This window comes from Orcinus orca, chromosome 10, assembly GCF_937001465.1.
Source record: "Orcinus orca chromosome 10, mOrcOrc1.1, whole genome shotgun sequence".
Lineage (NCBI taxonomy): Eukaryota > Metazoa > Chordata > Mammalia > Artiodactyla > Delphinidae > Orcinus > Orcinus orca.
In genome coordinates this window covers 69,475,568-69,495,741 of record NC_064568.1, presented here as the reverse complement: position 1 = coordinate 69,495,741, position 20,174 = coordinate 69,475,568, and the positions used below count along the sequence as shown (strand labels likewise).

Below are 20,174 nucleotides of genomic sequence, written 5' to 3'. Positions count from 1 at the left end.
ATTCCTATTTCCTTCTCTTTGCATTTCTTCCACAGAGAATATTCAAGCACTGGAAGATGCCAGTGATCATGACTGGGTAGTACTTGAAGAATGTAACATTCAGATCCCAGCAAAATTAACAGGACTACAAATACCAAATTGCCAATTTAAGGGCTTATTTTTCTTCCAAAGCTTATTTCTTGGAATATCATTCAGAGGATTTGTATAAAATATACTATGCATATAAACTTATTAATATTTATTTTATTTGTGAGAATGACTCACCATTGGGAACAGACAGGGCTCCCAACATACACTGATATAATAGCAACAGCTACAAGCAAGATTGACAGATTAGATGGTAAAATTCCCACCTATGAGCTCCTGACCAAATTCCCAGAGACATTGACCTTAACATTCAACTCCATGTATTGGGGTTTTCAGCTTTTGCTTTCAACTTGACATCATCAGTTGATCCCTTCAAACCAGTAACATCTCTATTGTGGATTATGAAGCTTTAATTTTCGCAGGAGAATTATAATACTTTTTCCCATCTTTCAGTTTTCTTGACTGACTTTTCTTGAGACTTGGGATTTGAGAAAGAGAATTTCTAGAAACGCAGAAAAGACATTGCTGCATTGTAACACTAGGTCTACAGCATGGCTTGAGGGCCATGAGCTTTATCCAAGGAGCGTGAACTCTTGACATGCCTGCCCTTGGATGGGATTCTGTTGCACAGAGTTTCATTAAAGAGAGAGCTGGACTTCAGTAGAAAGAACACCCAACCTCACTGGCTCCCAAGTTCTCTGCCTCCCCTGCTGAACTCTTACAAGGCAATGTTCCCCAGAGACTTGTTTTTAGCTCCTTTCTTGTCTTCAGCTTCATGCTTATTTGGGGCACTCCATCTCTGATCATGGTTTCAATGCACTGATGAAACCCAAATTCATGTCTCCAACCCAGATCTCTCACTCTTTTACCTAAATACCCATTTGTAAGGTTTTTGCTTTCCAGCCGCATGACTCCAGACTTTGCTACTTTAGAAGTCTGAATATCCACGATAGGAATACTTCTGGCAGGGGACAAAATAGTTCCATTGAACTGAAAAGTGGGTTTGTCACCAAGACCTTTTGGCTTCTCATGCTAAAAGGGGGATTATAGTGTTGACTGGGGTGATTGACCTTAATAACCAATGGGAAACAATGGGGCAGGAAGGTATATGGGGCATCTCCTAGTAATTCTACATCAAGTGATAAAAGTTAATGGAAGGGGGACTTCCCTGGTGGTCCAGTGGTTAAGACTTCGCCTTCCAATGCAGGGGGTGCGGGTTTGATCCCTGGTCGGGGAGCTAAGATCCCACATGCCTCGGGGCCAAAAAAAACAAAACATAAAGCAGAAGCGATATTGTAACAAATTCAATAAAGACTTTAAAAATGGTCCACATCAAAAAAAATTCTTTAAAAAAAAAAGTTAATGGAAGACCAGAGCGACCCCAAACAAGTAACACCATCAAAGGCTCAGCCTTCTTCAGATGGAAGATTACAACTGTCCCATTACATAAAGAACCATGACCAACTGAGGTACTTGTGAAGTGCAAACAGGACATGGGATGAGATGACAAATACCAGCTATGGTCTTGTGAGTAGATGCAGAAACAAGAACTATCGTTTCTACCCGTATTGTACTCACCCCCATTTGTGATGGATATATTGATCTGCTTTTTAAAGATTTCCCTTTTTTCTCCCATCCCCATTCCCTATTATTTGTATATAGGGATTTTCTGGATGGTTATATTTGCAATTTGTTGAATGGATTATAGGATATCAGCATGGTATCATGATGGAATTGGAAAGAGAATGGACATGCCAGTTATCCTGGTGTAATTACCAATACGAATTTGGGTTGAATCCCTTTGGGCAAAAGGGTAAGTTTTCATTAGTGAGGAATAATTATGTTAGGTGGAAGCAGGTTTTGGTGGTAGTGGTGGTGGTGGATGAGCTTAAGAATGGAAGAAGGGTGTATGTTGACCTTAGGCAGTCAGGAGGTGGATTGTAGTGGGCATTTGTTATTCTTCCTGGCTGCCTAGGGCCTTTAAGCCTTCTTCCTTTGTTTGGGACTTCATATCTTGTGTGTTTGCCTTTCCCCTAAGTAGAAGCCAGAGCTCACTTTCCCAGGATGCCTTGCACCCAGTATGTAACTTAATAGCTAACGTTTATTGAGTACTTGGATTGCACCAGACACTGTGCTAAGCACTTTTCCTTCTATATCTCAATTCTCACAACTACTTTATGTGGTAAGTACTATCATTGGCCTTATATTGGAGACAAGGAAACTGAGACTGAGTGAAGTTAAGTCACTTGTCCAAGATCACACAGCTAGTAAATGGTGGAGCTGAAATTAATCAGTAAGTGGTGGAACTGGGGCCGTCTGACTATGGTGACTGTTCTAATTTTAACCATCTGCCTCCAGGTGACATCTGTGTTTGGTGAGAGAACACACAGATAAAGTCATTATAATTTCATTGTATTAAAGGTTATACTCTAAGAGCATGGAGGAGGAGAACTTAATAGAGATCCAGGAAGACTTTTGGGAAGAGATGTTGCCTGAGCTGAGTCATGAGGGATGAGGGGAACTAGTTAGACAAAGGAGGATGGGCAGGACACTCCAGACTGTGGGAACTGCATGTGCAAAGGGCCAGAGGAATGAATTGGCATGACCGGACGGGCCATAGTGCAGTGTGTCGGGAGAGCAGAGGGTGGGAAGGCAGGGCCCGGATCCTGCAGAGCACCGTGTGCTAAGCTAAAGAGTCTGTACTTGATCCTGGAGTCTGTGGTGAGTCACAGTGGGATTTTCAGTGGATTTGCAATTCGGAAGTCTCAGGCAGAGCAAGAGGGTGGTTTGCAGGGTGTGTAGATTGCAAGCAAGGATCTATCAGGAGGCCTTTGCATAATCCAGGTGAGAAATGAGCAGGGTCACACCACAAAAGTAGTGGTGATGGGAAGAGGAAGTGGATGGAGGAGATGGATGTGAGAGATGTGGGAGGAGGTAGAAGCTGCAGGACTTGAATGTGGATTTAAAGAAGGAGTTTTTCAGGGTTTCATCCCAGGTGTCTGCCTGGGTGATGTGGAAATGGTGAGCCATTCACTGAGAGGAGAAATGCAGGAGGAAGAATGAGGTTGTAAGTGCTAAGCAGAGAGATGGGCAGCCTCAAAGCAGCCCGGAGCTGAAGATGCAGCTAATAACAGCGAACGATTACTAAGTGCATGTAACACGCTAGGCCTGGTGTTAAGAGCCAACCTCACAGGGACATTCGAAGGTTATGTGAATTTACACGTATGAGGAGTTCAGAATAGTGCCTCTCACAAAGTAAGCAATCTGGAAGAAACTACTGTTAATACTATTAGTAGCTTTGTTTTACAGACAGGGAAACGGGGGCTTAAAGAGGTGAGGTAACCTGTCCAAGGTCACACAGGAAAGAAGCTGCAGTCTGACTCCAGGGAGCGCCCCTGACCTCATACACGCTGTGGGTGATGATCAGAGGAGGGGCAGTAGATGAGCTCACACGGGGGGCGCGTGAAAGGGATAAAGGTGCGGGCCAAGAGCCCGGGGAATGCTGATAAACCGTCCCCAAAGACCCTTGGCCAATTGTGTGCCCTTGGGGCCCCTCTGGTGCCCGTGCTTTAATGCATGTACTGCTCACCCCTGGATGTTTTTGAACAATACATTCGCAATATATTCCTGTGTCCCACCCAAGAACTTCTCCTTCAGTCATTCTAGGAGAGTTGAGGTCCTGGCCCAACCTTGAGAGACCCCGGGGCTCACAGTGAATTCCTTCAGCACAGGAACGATGCTTCGTGTCCTCCACTGCAATGCAGGTGTAAATGTGGTACGTCTTAAAGTGGTGAAGGTTGAGATGGTGTTGTACATGTACTCCATTAAGCTTAGTCATTATTATTATTACTCACCATTATCGTTATTGTTATTGAATCTCCAGGGTTTAGCACAGCCTCTAGGACTTAACAAACACTTGTGGAATGAATGTCTGAATCAGAGCACCTTGGTTCTCGTTCTACCTTCTCCTTGGACGAGTCACTCAGAGCCTCAGTTTCCTCACCTGCAGGCTGGGGTCACCAATCCCCACCTCACAGGCTTCCCAGAATTAAATGAGTGAATACGAATCTGTATTTTGAGGACTGTGGAGTGTTCTACAGATGCAGTGCACAGTCATGCTCTGCCTCCCCTCCTGGGATGCCGCTGGCAGCAGACCAGGGACAGTGATGGGGAAGCTGCCTTGAACTAGTAGGAAGCTCAGTTCCTTGTCAGACAAGTGGGGTGAGGCAGGTAGGGTAGCTGGGAGGACGTGGGTCAGGCATCGCCGCCACTGGCTTACCAGCTCCAGGAGGGATTGTTAAGGCTAATGGACTGTAGCCTCCCCAACACCTGCCTAATGGTTTGGCATCAACGGTGCTGCATCCTGGATGTATACTTGCCATTGCACATATGCATGTGTATATATTTCTGGGGGAGGCTCAGCTATCTCCCAGAGTAAGGAGGTGGCAAGTATTAAATCTTTGAGAAGCTTCCTCTTATGTGGGATGGAGATAGTTGAAGTACTGGGAGCATTTGAGTTTGTTTGGGTGTCTATCCTGATATCTTTAAGCCAAGCATGTGTGTCTGTCTGAGCTGCTTAACAGGGCCAGTGAGCCACGTGGGAAGTAATGATGGGGTCAGTGGTGACAGTGGGGCCAGCCTGGGGGGTGATATACCATGACGAACACTGTGGTAGCAATGGCGGTGGTGTTGAGTGTGGGTTGATGGTGGCCTCTTGGCTGCCCCTTTCACACACTGTAAATATTTAAGAAGGAGTGGAGGAGGAAGGAGGAGGGGCATCCTCATCCCTCGGTATCCAACCAGCAGCTTCTCCCTAATAATCCAGCTCTTGCAATATCAATTTTTCCTTCCAGAAAGCAGTTCACTTCTGCTGTATGATTGGGAAGGTAATAGGTGGGAGCAGCACCCTGCCATGGCATTTTTATTTAAGTGGAGTGAACACACTGTACCTGACCCTTCCTCCGAAACTTTGCTGAGACTGCTCCCACCATTCAAAACACCTTCCATTCAAGGCGACATCTCACCCATCCCTAAAGGCTCAGCTCAAATTCGCCTCCTTTATCACGCCTTCTTATGTCTTGCATGATAGAATTAAATTCTCTGTTCTTGGTACTCCTAGGTTGCAAAGACAACTGTTGTAGGAGTCCTGTGTGGCTCTGAGGCCAACGAATCTGGGTGGGCTAAAGGTTACATTGGAAATTGGGTCAATGTCCTTCTCTGGTTTAGACTGTAAGTTCTTGGGGTTCAGCTTTGTGTGGCCCAGTATACCGAGGCCTGGTATAGTGGTGGGTTAGTAAATGTTTAACAACCAGCTCTCTGGGGAAAAGGCCCTGATTTGTACCGCTTGCAAATTTCCGGGATATAAATTCTCCCACCATGGCTGACCTAAAGCTACCGACGTGATGCTACTGAAGTAGCAGTTGAGAAGAGATATGTACAGTCAGCTGTGAGCACGTATGAGCTTGTTCCAGCACACAATTGCTGATTCATGCCTATGCTCCAGAAATGTCAACACCACCTAGTGCCTGGCACATAGTAGGCCTCGATACATGTTTGAATGAATGAATGAATAAATGAATACATAAATAAATGATTAGACCGAGACCTGGATGAGTGGGTGGGAGGAAATCAAGAGGCTTGGGCAGTGGTGACTCATGGCAGCTTTGGCCGGGGCAGGTGGGAGGAGAGAAGAGGTTGTTCTGCTCTGGGCAGGGGTATTGGTGGCCAGCACCAGGCAAATGCAAGGTATCCCAGTCCCCCATCCAGAGGGCCTTCCTGCCTCCCCCAGACTTCCCCCAGTGCAGAGGCTGCCTTGCCTTCTCTTATAAATAACCCGTAATGCCTCTGAACGGGGTTTTCTTGCTGGGGCTTTTGTTTCTTCAATCATGACGAAAGCTGCACTAATGAGTTATTGGAAAAAACAAGCCCTGCTCCAGGTCAGAGAGGCTGGGTGAGCACAGAGGGGGAGGTGCGGAGCCCGGCAGCGCAGATGGGGCAGGAGGCTGAGCTATTCCCTGAAGAGAGCTTGCCAGCTCGAGAGAGGGAATTGAAAAAGCCCTAGTGGCTCATATGTGTCCAGGGCTTTCCAGTCCACACAGACTATCTCAAGGAATCCTTCTCTGCAAGCTACTGGGCAGGTGTCATTAACATCCCTCTGTTCCCAGGTGTTTCCACCTCAGGGCCTTTGTACCCATTGTTCCCTCTGACTGGAACACTTTTGCTGCCAGGTATCCACTTGTCTCCCTCCTTCCATTCACTCAGATCCTTGATTGAACTGAACGTTACCTCCTCAGAGGGGCCTTCCCTGACTACCTTGTCTAAAGTGGCACCTACCCTTGTTCTCCACTCTCTTGTCCTACTTGAATTTTGTTTTGATAGCACCAATCATAATCTGATGTCTTGGATTGGCAGAAGCAGACCCCAAGATAAGGATTTGAGGGCAATAGTATTAAGTGACTCCAGGAAACACCCAGGGGAGGATGGGGAAGTGATGCAGGGGAGGGGAGGCAGCCAATAAAGGGTGCAATTATTTATCCAGTTACTGCAGTGGGAGGGGGACTGGAGCCCAACCCTGCTGGGGAACTCTGGGAGCTAGCATGGGACACATACCTTGGGGACATCCTGCCTGAGAGGTGAGGGAGCTGGGGTGTTTATGCACCAGCTCTGTGAGTCATTGCTGAGGGCTGCTCCCGGGGAGCTGGGGGTTCCTGGCTCTTCTGGCCACTATGTGGGCAGGCAAAGAAGGCCTTGGGCAAAGGCAATTAGAAGTCAGCCCGAGGGCAGTGAAGTTAGTATAATAGGATATGGGCTAACATAACAGTGTTATGTTTGTCTCATCCAGTAAAATGGAAAGGAGGGACTTTGTCATGTTCACTGGTACAACCTCTGTCCCTGGAACAGTGTCTGGTAATCATGACATAGTTATTGAATGAATGGATGCCCATTTTACAGATAAAGATGTTGAGGCTCAGAGACGTGAAGGACTGTGCCCAGATTAGATTCATCCACAACAGAAGTATTTACTGAGCACCTACTTTGGGTCTAGCACTTTAGTCTCTGACTCCAATCGCTGGGTTTCCCCCTAGTCATGCCCTCCCCCACCCAGGGTCATAGTGAGGGGGAGATGGGACATCCAGAACTCCATTCCACACCCCCTGGCGCATAAATGTTCCTCTGCCTGACCTGGCAGGGAGAGGTCTAAGAAGTCGTCAGTTGAAGTTCAGGCATGAGTTGTATAGCCAGGATCTACACTGAAATGTTATTTTGTGTTTTCCCATTTCTCTTGGAATAATAAGTGACATTTCCCCCTCCTCCATCCCAAGAAAGGAACCAAGGTCAGTGTCTGGGTCTGGGCTTTCTTGCCTCAAGGAGTTTTGGGTTTTGTTATCAAAGCAACAGGGACACCCCCATCCAGTTCGGTTTGGAAGTAGAGGTCTTTTGCGGGGGAGTGAAGAGTAGACTAGACAAGCGATGAGGAAAAAGTGACTGACTAGAAGGGCCTCTCCAGCCCAGGAAGGGACAGACATTTGGGGGTTTTTGTTTGGGGCCTTGTGTCCCTCTGGCCTGCAGTGCCAGATGGGGATATGTGTGGAGGCTGGATGACAAGTGCTGAGGCCCTGAGGGTCTCCAGGGCCCAATGTGGTCACTGAGAGGGCTGCTGTGGAGAGTTCTCACAGCCTGTCCAGGGCAGCCGGCCAACTGAGGTCTGGTCCAGGATTCAGGAGCCAAGGCAACGGGAGTCAACTACCATGGCAGCCACAAGGCCCAAGGCCTCTTTCCTGGGTCCCAGATTCTCCTATGACCCTGGAGACTCCCCCCACATATAACTAAGGCTGATTTCTCAGCACTCTGGCAAGTGGGGAGACTTGGGGTCAGAATTTATTTGACTTGAAAAAATAAAACGGTATGACATTTATTGCATGTGGATGTTGCTGAGTAAATTCAAACCCACTCCAGTGCAGAGGGACTTGAGGGCCTGTGGATGAAGGGGACTGAGCTGAGAGGCACAACACCAGCCTCCTTTCTGCTAGGAAATCTGGCCAGGCAAAGCCAACCCCTGGGTCAGACCTCCTAACTGCTTGGAGGGCAGAGGAGACCACAGAGGAAACACTGGAAGAACTTTATTATTTTTTTTAATGTATTTGAAAATCACATTTGTTTGTTTCTGGTTATGAAAATAATACATACTGCTTAGGACTTCCCTGGTGGCACAATGGTTAAGAATCCTTCTGCCAATGCAGGGGACACGGGTTCGAGCCCTGGTCCGGGAAGATCCCACATGCTGCAGAACAACTAAGCCCGTGAGCCACAACTACTGAGCCTGCGCTCTAGAGCCTGTGAGCCACAACTACTGAAGCCCGTGTTCCTAGAGCCTGTGCTGCACAAAAAGGGAAGCCACCACAATGAGAAGCCCGCGTGCTGCGACCAAGAGTAGCCCCCACTCGCCGCATCTAGAGAAAGCCCACGCGCAGCAACAAAGCCCCACACAGCCAAAAAATAAATAAATAAATTTACATTAAAAAAATAATACATACTGCTTGCAAAAACAAAATGGGGGAAATAGAAGCATATGAGGACAGAAATGCAAATCACCCATAATTCCATCACCCACAATAATCATTAAAATGGAACTATCTGTCCTTCTCACCTTTATTTCTATATACAGCTTTTACATAATTGAGACCATATTAATATTATTTATATGATTTATAGTCTATCTATAGGGGACAAAGGTCCCTGTGCTCTGCATGGTAAACAAATAAAAAACACAAACACACACACTCACATGTTAAGTTGCACAGACAGTGGAGAATAGAGCTGGGGGCAGAACACTGAAGAGTAATAATTCCCCACCCTGCTACTAAACAGCATCATGAACCTGAAGAAGTTACTTCACCCTCTCTGTGCCTCAGTTTCTTAATCTGTAAAATGGGGTTGATGGAACCTCATTTAATTGCCTCCCAGCACTTTGGAGAGGGTCAAATGTGAAAGTTCTTTATCAACTGTAGTGGTATCATTAGGCCGTGATAAAAAGAACCAGGAGCCCTAGCTTTTGGCATTTAATTTGCTGTGTGGCTTTGAAACAATTCCTTGATTTCTCTGCTTCTTAACTACCTACTGAGTTAAAGGAAGGACTGGACTAGAATTCCTAATAATAAAAATAATTTTTAGGGACTTCCCTAGTGGCGTAGTGGATAAGACTACATGCTCCCAATGCAGGGGGCCCGGGTTCGATCCCTGGTCAGGGAACTAGATCCCACATGCATGTCATAACTAAGAGTTTGCATGCCACAACTAAGGAGGCTGTGAGCTGCAACTAAGGAGCCTGCCTGCCACGACTAACCCCCAGTGCAACCAAATAAATAAATAAATAATACTAAAAATAATAATTTTTAGAATTCTTACTATGTGTTAGGCACAGTATGGAGCACTTCATATGCATTTCCTCATTTAATCCCCCTAACAGCCCTATGAAGTTGGCACTATTCATCTTTTTAAAAAAATTTTATTAGTATTTATTTTATTTATGGATTTTTGGCTGCGTTGGATCTTTGTTGCTGTGCGCCGGCCTTCTCTAGTTGCCATGAGTGGGGGCTACTCTTCGTTGTGGTACACGGGCTTCTCATTGCGGGCTCTAGGCGCCCGGGCTTCAGGAGTTGTGGCTCGCAGGCTCAGTAATTGTGGCGCATGGGCTTAGTTGCTCTGCAGCATATGGGATCTTCGCAGACCAGGGCTCGAACCCGTGTCCCCTGCATTGGCAGGTGGATTCTTAACCGCTGTGCCACCAGGGAAGCCCCTGTTGGCACTATCCTTATCACCATTTTTTTGGATGAGGAAACTGAGACACAAAGAGTTTAAGTAACTTGCCCACAGTTACTCAGCTAGTAAGCAGTAGAGCTGGGGTGAGATTAAAGACTCCTGAGCACTGCCGTCTACAGAACTCCTATGATGATAGAAGTGTTCTCTATCTGCATTGTCCAGAACGGTAGTCACTGGCTATGTGTGACTGTTGAGTTGAGCGCTTGAAACGCGGCTAGTGTGACTGAGAAACTGAATTTTAAATTTGACTTGATTTAAACTTATATAAATACTAGTAGCCAGAGGCTATGTGTTTGGCCAGCACAGCTGTATTATGTCAGCTTTTGGCCCCTCTTCTATGTGAGAGGCAGCACCAAGTAGTGGAGAAGAGTATAGACTCTAGTTTCTGGAGCCAGATTCTCTGATTGGAAAACCAGCTTTGCCACTTACTAGCTGTGTGACTTTGGGGGAGTAACTGAACCTCTCTGTTCCTTAATTCCTCATCTCTAAAATGATGATAAAACTACCTACCTACTGGGTGGTTGTGAGGGCAAGTGGCCTCTAGGCTGAGCATTTTATGCTTATGCGATTGTCTACTTACTCTTTCAGATAAGCCCTGGGTTAGGGGGTGGAAACGGTGAGAGGTGGGGCTAGACTGCTTTCAAAGGGCTGAGTGGGAAGGTCCCTCGGGGTCCCCCTTCCACCGCTTACTCAGGGCCAGATGTGGCTCCCAAAGGTCCCCGGGGAAGTGGCGGTTCCCCAAGGAGAGCCGGGAGGGCCAGATAATGAGGCGAGTTAATCAAAAAGGCAGCGAGTCCCCAGGGCTTGTAGTGTGTTTGGAACAAGGAGCTTGTGGGACACGGCCCGGGACCCCTCCCATCCCCTAGCGCATCGTGCTGGGGGCCAGAGGGGCTGGGGGCTGCGGTGGATTGGGAAGAGAAGGAGCGTGGTGCAGGGGGTCGGGGTGGGTATGAGGCACAGAGTAAGATGACATCAGTTTGTCCTGGGGTCGGGACAGAGCGGAGGGAGCTGCAGCTGGGCCTCCATGTCGCACCCACTGGGGGTGGGAGATGGGCGCCGTTCCTGTCATATTCTATGTGAATGGCGCCCCCTGGAGTTTATGCCACGCAGCGGTCCTGTCCGTGTGTGTGCCTGCGATCATTCTGCTCCAGATTTCTCGCTAGCCTCACCTCCACCACCACTTTGAAGGGCTCAAAAAGAGGTGATGGTTAAAGGAAAAGGAATTTGCTGGAGAACTTAAACGGAAAGGGACCTGGGAGAATCACGGGCCCTGGCCCTGGGCCCAGCCCTGGCCCCCTCCCCTCCTGTAACTTCAGCTTCACTCCCCTCCTCCCTTTCCTCCTTTCCCCTCATATCCCAGCCTGTTTTTTCAAGCCTGAGGACATTTGATCCCGCTTAAGAAGAGCTGCCCTGGAGAAGGTGAGAAAGACCAGCTCAGCGAAATCTGATGCCTTTCACTGGTGCCCTGGGGGCAGATGCCAGAGGACAGAGCCACCCTCAGCCTGGCAGAACGCACCCCCCACTTCAGGAAACTCACCTGACCCACACCTCCCCTCCTAGAAAGCATCCTAGAATGAGGCAGCAGTGGAGGGTCACATCCCCTGCCACTTGTGTACGCAATGATTTTCCCAGAACGTTCTGTCCCTCACTTGCCTACTTCCCTTCCCTAAGAATTTGCTTCCCCTTGGCCTGCACATAACTCAAACATGTCTTCTTATATATTCACTATGTCTATTTGTCCCTAATCTACACATTGTCTGGACAATTTGGGCCTCCCTTATCCTGATAATTCAGGTCTTGCCCAGAGCCTACTTCTGCTTCAGTCAGGGTAACCCGACTCAGTTCATTTTAATGAGCGGACGTTGAGTGGCTGCTATATGCTCAGTCCTGCACAGGGTGCTGTCTACGAGTGATCCAAACAGGAGCAGGACACCCACCCTGCCCTTGAGCTCACAGCACATGTGGAAACCGAGCACACCGCACAGATGCCACTCTAAGCCTGGTGTGGGAGGTGACATCCACGAGACCAGAGTAACAGGCGGGGCCTTCAGGGAGGAGCTGGTCTCCAGATGCTCTGCAGCCCCCTTAGCCAGGTGTGTCTTCCTAGGGAGGTTAGTGGAGTGAGGCAGGGATGAGGCTTCTGGCTGGGGTGGCGCCTGGCCCCCAGAGAGAGTGGATTCTCCTCCCAGTGGGTGTTGATGCTGCATGCCAGCTTCACAGTTTCGCCTTCAAGCAGGCTGGGTTCCCAGGAGCCCAGAGAGACATTTGCATTGGGAGAAACACCCAAATAAAACACCAGGCTGCTTCCCTTGGGCTTGGTTGAGACTTGGAAGGCTGCAGGCAACCAGGCTTAGGGGTATGAAACAATCTTGCAGTAGAGCCAAGAGTCAGAGTAACCACACCTCGTGCTGTCCTTGTTCCTTATGCCATTAGCATTTACCCGTGTAGTGGGTAGTTTATTGCTGTTATCAGTGTGTCTGTTCCTGTGTCTATATCCTGGCTCCTTTTTTATGCCAGGATCTATGAACCTTTAGTAGCAGTCTCCCCACTCCAGGTGGGGGGCCTGAGGGTAGAGCTGTGTCTCCTCCTTCAGACCGGGGCTCCCTGCGGGCACGGATGTGTCTCCCCTCAGCCTGGGGCTACCTGAGGGCAGGGCTGTGTCTCCTCAGACTGGGGCTTCCTGAGGGACTTTACTTGTTGGATGTCTCCACCAGGATGCTCAGTATGATGCAGGCACAATGCCTGGATTAATAAATATTTATTGAATTAATGAATAAATAGTCAAGAGCACCTGACTTTTCCAGCCTATTCACCCCCTTCCTAGACCCACCCAGTGGGGAAGTAGAGCTGGGTAAATCAGTGCTCCTTACGCCTCCTCAGAGTGGGAAGACCATGTGTTTCCAAGCTGGTGCTAAAACCAAATTACTTCTGGTCCACTGAACTGTCAGCTCAAAAAAGTTAAAACTTCCCCTGTTCTAACACTAGTGTGGACAAAGGGAGCTTGAGACAGACCATGTGACCCTCACTTGAGAAATGGTAGCATCCAGGTCTCTGACACAGCTCATAAGGCTTTGGAGTTGAGGCACATCTGCTTATTGTGGAAATGAGAATCTGGAAGCCAGAGAGGGAAGATCTCACAGTGAGGCAGGGTGCAATCATGACAGTGGCCAGAAATGCGGGGGAGAGACTCCTGTCTCTTTTGCATCCCCCAACCCCACCGTTCTAGGACTGGTATTTTAGTAACACACTGTTAAGCCAGTCAGTGAATGTCTCTTTGCCTCAGTTTTCACATCTGTAAAATGGTGAGGGCCACATGTCTTCACTTAAGGACCAAGTAGGATGGTGGATGTGGAATTCCTTGAAAAATCCAAATGCGCAGGCACCCTTGTAGGGTTGTAAAATAATTTACAAGAGAATCCAAATAAATTGGACTTTCAAAAGTGATCATGGTTCCCATTCTCACAATCTAGCCCCATGAATATTCATTTGTCATTTTATGACACGTATTTATTGAGCACCCACTAAGTGCCAGGCACCGTGTCAGGTGCTAGGGTTGCTGTGGCACCCCCTTCAATCAATTCCTCACACAAAGCCAGAACAAGCCTGCTAAATTAAAGTCAGATCCTGTCCCTCTTTTCTTCATAACGCTGTCATAACTCCCACCTTACTCAGAGTAAAGTCCAGCATCCTGCAATGAACGCAAAACCCAAATGACCTGCCCCCTTAACTTCTCTGATCTCAGCTCCTACTACTCTTCCCTCATCTACTCAGCTACAGCCAAACACTCCTCACCACCGCAGTGCCTTTGCACTTGCTGCCCCCTTTCCCTGCAATGTTCTTCCCCCGGACATCGGCACGGTTTGATCTCTCTTCTCTTTAAGGTCATGACTCAAGTGTCAATGGGGTCTTCTCTGGACACCTTCTCTAACATTTCAGGCCTCACATTTCCTGCTCCTCTTCCTAGCTTTTGGTATTTTCCTTACCATCTAAATACTATTTATAGACTATATTGTCTGTCTCTTCACTAGAATGTCACCTCCATGAGAGGAGGGGTTCTTGTCTGTTTTGTTCACGTTGAATTTGCAGTGCCTAGGGTAGTGCCTGGCACATAGCAGGAGCCTATTAAGTATTTCTTAAATGAATGAGTGGTGAACATATGGTCAGTGTCCCTGCTCTGAATCCTGCATTCCATGAGCAGAGAACCTGCTGGGGGTATGGAGTGAGGGGGCAGTGGAGGGGGCTACAGACCCTTTGAACAACAGAAGTCTCTATGGCCCTTCCTTTCTGAGGATGTCATTGCAGGATTGCAATATTACTAGTCTGGAGCAGCACGATTTATAACAGGAGTTAACTGCTTACTAATTAGCAGCTGGAACCGTTAAATTGGCTATTTGTTAGAGCTGGAATTAATAAACTGGTCTTTCAGTGGGGCCATAACTCTCCCCATTCCTCACTCCTCCCAGCCAGCCTTCCCCTACCTGACCAGAAAGTGGCTTGCCCCTAGATTGAATCAATACCTCTCACTGCACGATTTTCAGAGACAATTTCCCTTGCAAGGTGATGACGCTATTCCCGCAAAGACTCTCTCTCTCTCCCTTTTTCCTCTCCCAGGCTCTGCCTTGCTGGAGACGAGCGAGTGAGCGAGAGGCGGGAGGAGACGGGAGAGCTTTCTAGTAAGGCACTCTCACAACAAAAGCCCGAAGCTGCACCGCTTGGCTGAGATCTGGGGCTCCTGGTTCCCTGGCCTCTCACGTACCCCCCCACTCAGCAGCTAGTTACTTAGTCTTCCTGGAGGTGGCAGGCTGGGCTTTCTCTAGGGCAAAATAATGGGGTTTTTCTTAGAATATCATGGGTGGAACCCAAGAGTTGGCAGTTGGGTGCTGACCATCGAGCCTCCAGACAGCCTGTGCCCAGTGGTCCGCTTCATGGATGCCTCAGGTCCAGTGGTCTAGCTCTCATCCCCCACCCCCCAAGAGCCCAATTTGGGGCCCAGAGGACTGTTCTCTATTCGAGAAGAGAATAGGAACACTTCTTGTGAAAATATTTACTAAATACCTAGGCCCTTACGTCTCTTCTGTACCGAACAGTGGGAAAGAGCAAGGCCGCAGAGCCCACTTCAGCCACTTAGCAGCTGCGTGAATCACTGAATCTTTCTATGTTATTCTATGAGAATAACAGTCCTATCTCACATAGTTGTTATGAGGATTAAATAGTTAATACACGTGAAGGGCTTAGAACAGTGCCTGGCATGTGGTGTCAGCTATTACTATTATTACTCGCTTCTCTCAACCACTCTCTGAAATAGGGACCCTACTCACTTTACAGCTGGGGAACCTGAGGCCTAGAGAGGTTAAGACTGGAGCTCAGGACAGATGGCTCCCAAGCCTAGTGCTCTTTTCCTTCTCCAGGCTGCCTCCCATTGTCAGACTCAGGGCTCTGTCAGAGGCAACAGGCAAGGCACACCTACTGGAGGAGATGACTGAATTTACAGGCACGCGCAAGCAGGCTGTCAAGGTATTTACACTGCATACAATTAGCTGCAGAGTATTCACAAGTGGATTAGCTACAGCAAATGTTCAATCCCAGCCTGGCTAGAATTTGGTTCTCTGCTCCCCCTCCCTTTTATCCCTCCCGCATCGCAACTCTTCTCTCTCTAGGCCAGTGTAGGTATTCAGAGATGGTAAATTCAAGTGACTGTCAGCTGAGTCAGTGGGGTTCCTTGTTCACCAGTAATGCACCCCAAAGCCAAAGAGGATCAATTAACTATTTGGGGTTGGACTAGCTAATTGAAAAATAGGAAGGCAGTTTCCAATGACATGGACAAGTGCTCATTCAACTCAAAATGGGCAAAGCCAAGGAGGGTGGGAATCACTGTGATCACTCCCTGAGAGCTTCCTGGAGGAGGTGACGATTTTTGAATAATGGGAGAAAGATGACAATAAAAGAAGCTACTCACCATCACACCCTCAATTGGTGCCACTTCCTTTTCAGACTGGGTGGGGGAGGTTGGTGGGAAGATACAGAGCCTGATAGCTCTGTATCTCTGTGAGGCAGAAAATGGACTTTTCTCTTTGGTTTGGGGGGGCGGTAGTGGGGAGTGAAATTTTTTAAATTTTGTTTTAATTTGCGTAGAAAAGATGGTGGCATTGAGGGTATCCTAGGTCTGTGGTGTCTGGCCTATGATGGGAATCACTCATTCATTTAACAAATCTTCAGTTGGCATCTGCTGGGTGCCCAAAACTAAGTTGGATCTGGTTCACCTTATTCAGCCTTGGACCCACAGGTAAGGAAGGAGAGGAAAAAAAGGAAGGGTTGAAAGAGGAGAGATCAAGTGGAGGGTGGGCTGCAGAATAAGATTCTTCCGATAAAAGAATATGAAAAAGAATGTATGTATTGGGTTGGCCAGAAAGTTCATTCAGGTTTTTCCGTAAGATGTTATATGTATAACTGAATCAGTTTGCTGTACAGCAGAAATTAACACAACATTGTAAATCACCTATACTCCAATAAAATAAATTTTAAAAAAAAGATTCTTCCGATGGTCTCGGACTTTCCGAGATGGACAGAAGGAAGCTGAGATGTTACCTGATGGCACGACCCCCCCATGCTGCCTGGAATTTCTCTAGACACCTCCCATTCCTGCCACCCCACCTCCGAAGCTGGGGGCACGTGCTCCTGTGAGGGTTAGCCCCTGGAGGGTCAGGAGAGGAGGGAACCAGCAGGACATGCGCCTGGGAAAGGGGTGGCTTTTTTTTTTTTAAATTTTGGTTTAATTTGAGTACTGAAAAATAAAGTCTTTTTTGGTATACAGTCTTTGAGTTTTGACAAATGCTTAGAGTCGTGGACCACCATCACAACCAAGATATTACGCAGTTCCGGGGGGTGGGGGAGGAGGGTTTGTAATCTCCCCGCTTGTTAGTTGCTGCGGTTTTCCGCGCTCCCACGGGCAGCCCTAATACAATCCTTGCGCACACGCCGAGATAAATAACGGCGACAGGTGGAGCAGGTGAGATTAGCAAGACCTGGGTAGAGGAAAGCGATCGGAGGTGCGGGGGAGGCCGCCCGCCTTGCTTCCTAGCCTTTACCTCTCCCTGCCGGCGTTTGGGAGGAGCACTCTCCCCATCCCTGCTCTCGGAGGGCCGGTCTGAGGTAGCGGAGTCCGGGAGTGCGGGACCCCGCAGGTGGAGCTGGACCCTGGCTTGGCTGCTGAAAGAGAGGGCGCCCCTGGGGCGCCTGAGGTCTTGAGGGGAGGCTGGACGGAGAGAGGGGCGAGCTGGGGATAATGGAAGGTGGCCTGGGGAAGCTCTGGCTGCGGGGTCCTGCGGACAAACCTGTTGGCAACCTGCGGGCCGAGGCAAGGGCAGGAGCTCTGATCGCACCCTTTTCGCCCCGGGCTCAGCCAGCTGCTCCGGCGGTGGCCCCCAAGCCGGACGCCGGGAGAGGCCGAGGCTGCCTAGAAAGGGGCGGGGCTCGGCCAGGGGCGGAGGGACTCCAGGGCCGCGCAGACAACCCTGCAGACCCACAGCAGGCGACCGGCTCGCGAGCCTGCAGGACCCCAAGAGCCGCGGGCGCCCCGGCCCCCGGCCTTTCCCTTCGACCCCCGCTTCAGTCCCGCCCCCCCAGAAGTACAAAACATTTACAAAGTGGGCAGTGCCCCGCAGGCTAGGCTAGAGTCCCTGGGGCGAACGGCCGTGCTTGCCCAGCGAGAGTACTGGGATCGGTGCACCCGGCTCGGGCAGCCGGTCTGGGTGTGCAAGGGCGGGCGAAGAGCGAGTGTGCGAGCGCGCTGCAGAGCCCGCGCCGAAACCCACGTCTCTTCGCCTCTGTCCTCGGGATAGATGGATCCATTTCTGCTTTCTGACATTTTCCTGCTGGGGGGATGGGGGGGCGGAGAGAGGGAGAGAAGGGGGGGGGTGCAGAGAGGGGGAGGGGAGGGGGAGAGAGAGGGAGGGGGAAGGGGGGAGAGAGAGAGAAAGAGAGGGAGAGAGGGAGAGAGAGAGAGAAAGGCAGTCTGCTTCCCCCAGCCCTGTTTTGTTTTCTCTAATTGGTCCTGGGGGAGGCGAGGAAATTGGACAGAGGCTGGACCCGGCGAGCTGCGCTGCCTTTAATTGGCTCCTTTTTTTTAACTGGAGAGGAATCAAACAGGAGAGCGAGCGACAAAGGGTGGGAGAGCGAGAGACCGAACGAGAAGACGCGAGGAGGAGGGAGGAGAGGGGGAGGCGGGGGGAGCGCGGAATGAAAAGCTCGGAGCGGGGAAAAAGCAGCACAGCGAAGCCCAAGTTGCCGAGCGAGCGGAGCGCTCTCGCGGCCCGGAGCCCAGCTGCAGCCGCGCCTGGCAGCCCGGCCCGGCCCCGCCTGCTCTGGGCCCCCGCCGGCGGACGCCGCCGGGCGGGGGCGGGGACGGGGACGACCAACTTGGGTCGCGGCTCATCACGGCTCTCCCGAGAGCGCCGAGCCCGGGAGCGCCACCGCCACGGCCAGACGGCGGGAGCGGAGCGAGGCGAGCAGAGGCGGCGAGCGACTCCCGCGCCGCAGCTCAGGCCTTGGCGAGAGCGCGAATATTTTTCAAACGACTCAAACTTTCCTTCTTTCCCCGCGTTCTGGGGTCTCTCTTGGATGGAATTGCTCTCCTGATTCCCGCGGGGCGCTGGGGCGCGATTCCTCCCCGGGGTTCCTCGGTGGCTCGGCTAACTTCGCGGACCCGTGGACCCGTGACTCTCGCCCCTCCGCGGAGCCTAGCCCGCGCTTCTCCCCTGCTTAGGAGGGCCAGAGCCGGGGCTTTTCGCCTCCGAGAGGACGCCCAGCCCGGCCCCCTTGGGTCGGGCCATTGAGCCCCCAGCACCAGCCGCAGAACTGGAGACAGCGGATTAACCCCAGCGGAGCCCCGGCCTCCCCGCCCCAGCTCCGCGGAGGGGCGTCCCCTGGGCGGGGAAACGACAAGTTTGTCAGTCGTCGGTGGCCTGTTGGATCGAAGCGCCTTCGCCTCCGCAAAGGGGTCCCTGGCGCCCAGAACCCCGAGCGGACATCCCTGGGAACCCGGAGAGGCTCGGCGGCCGGACTTCTCGGGCCGGGGCGCTGGCTGCTGCGCCGGGCGCGCCGAGGCACCCGGGGCCGGGCCAGCGCCCCCTGCGTTCCCACGCGGGCAGCGGCCCCGCCGGAGGAGAAACCCAGGTCGCTGCCGCCGCCACCGCCGACTCCTCAGCCTCCTGATTTCCGTCGCCGCCGCCGCCGCCCCCTCCGTCGCCTCTCGGGGAAGGGGAAGACGCAAGGGGCATCGCAGGGCCCCGGCGGAGGCGCCCCCCACCGCCTCTCGGGCTGTGCCGCCTCGCGGGGATGAAGCACGGGCCGTGAAGATGGAGGTGACCTGCCTTCTACTTCTGGCCCTGATCCCCTTACACTGCCAGGGACAAGGAGTCTACGGTAAGAGCCCGCGTCCCGCTCCATGCCGGCTTAGCACCGCGCGGAAACTTTGCAAAAGGCGCAAAGTGCGCGCTGCCCGGGTTTGGTGGGTACCCCGGCTCGGACTCTGGAGTGGATGCCCGGGTCCCCGCCCTTTTCCAGAGAGCGAGGAGATCGAGCTAGCTGCTTCAGAGCACGGAGACAGGTTGTAGGGTCTGGCATGAAGCCAGGGATGCCAGGGGGAGGTAGTACCCACTTTCCCAAACCCTGCCAGGGGCGGGAGTGAATCGGAACCCTTGAGAGCACCCAGTTGGCTCGGGAGACCCTGACAGACCGCACACCGGGGGCTGGGAAAACGACTTGCACCGAAACCTCATCCCACCCTGGCTCGGCCTCCGGAGTGGAAGCCGAGCGCTGCACGATGCGGAGTTGCGCCCGGCTGGCGAGCGAGCCGGCTGTCAGTACCGCGGCCCGGCGGCTGGCTCGCCTTCCCGGCTCTCGCTGGGCTTCGCTGCTTCGCTTCTTGACAGCCCAAGCGGATGCAGGCATCCCCTAGATCCGGCTCCCAAGACCCCAGAATGCCTTTTCGGACCTCTCCTGAGCCAGTTAGTTCTTCCTGTCCCCGGTTCCCAGCTACAAAACCCCAGCCCCACCTTCCTTCTGCCTGCGCGCACACATTCAGCCACAGTCCCCAGAAAAGCAAACACTGCACGCACCCATCAGGCTACGTGTCGAAACTCTGCCTCCTGCCACGCAGCTTTGCTCCCGCGTCCGCACCCACACTCTCAGGCGCCCAGGGAACTCTGGTTACCCCTTCTTCCTTCTCCCTCGTGGGTTTTCCGGGAGAAAGATCCCGGGAGTGGGCATCA

General features: G+C 51.1%; 1 protein-coding gene across 2 annotated transcripts in view; it reads left to right on the top strand.

The window, feature by feature from the left end:
• The first annotated feature begins 17,893 nt into the window (after window positions 1–17,893).
• MDGA1 (MAM domain containing glycosylphosphatidylinositol anchor 1) overlaps window positions 17,894–20,174 on the top strand; it is a 59,078-nt gene continuing 56,797 nt past the window's right edge. The window contains exon 1 of one of the 2 annotated variants that reach the window (XM_004267652.4): window positions 17,894–19,326. In XM_004267652.4, the coding sequence (XP_004267700.2) occupies window positions 19,260–19,326 (67 nt within the window). In that variant the 5' untranslated portion in view covers window positions 17,894–19,259. The remainder of the gene's footprint in view (window positions 19,327–20,174) is intronic. The other variant, XM_033424096.2, reaches the window with a different exon arrangement.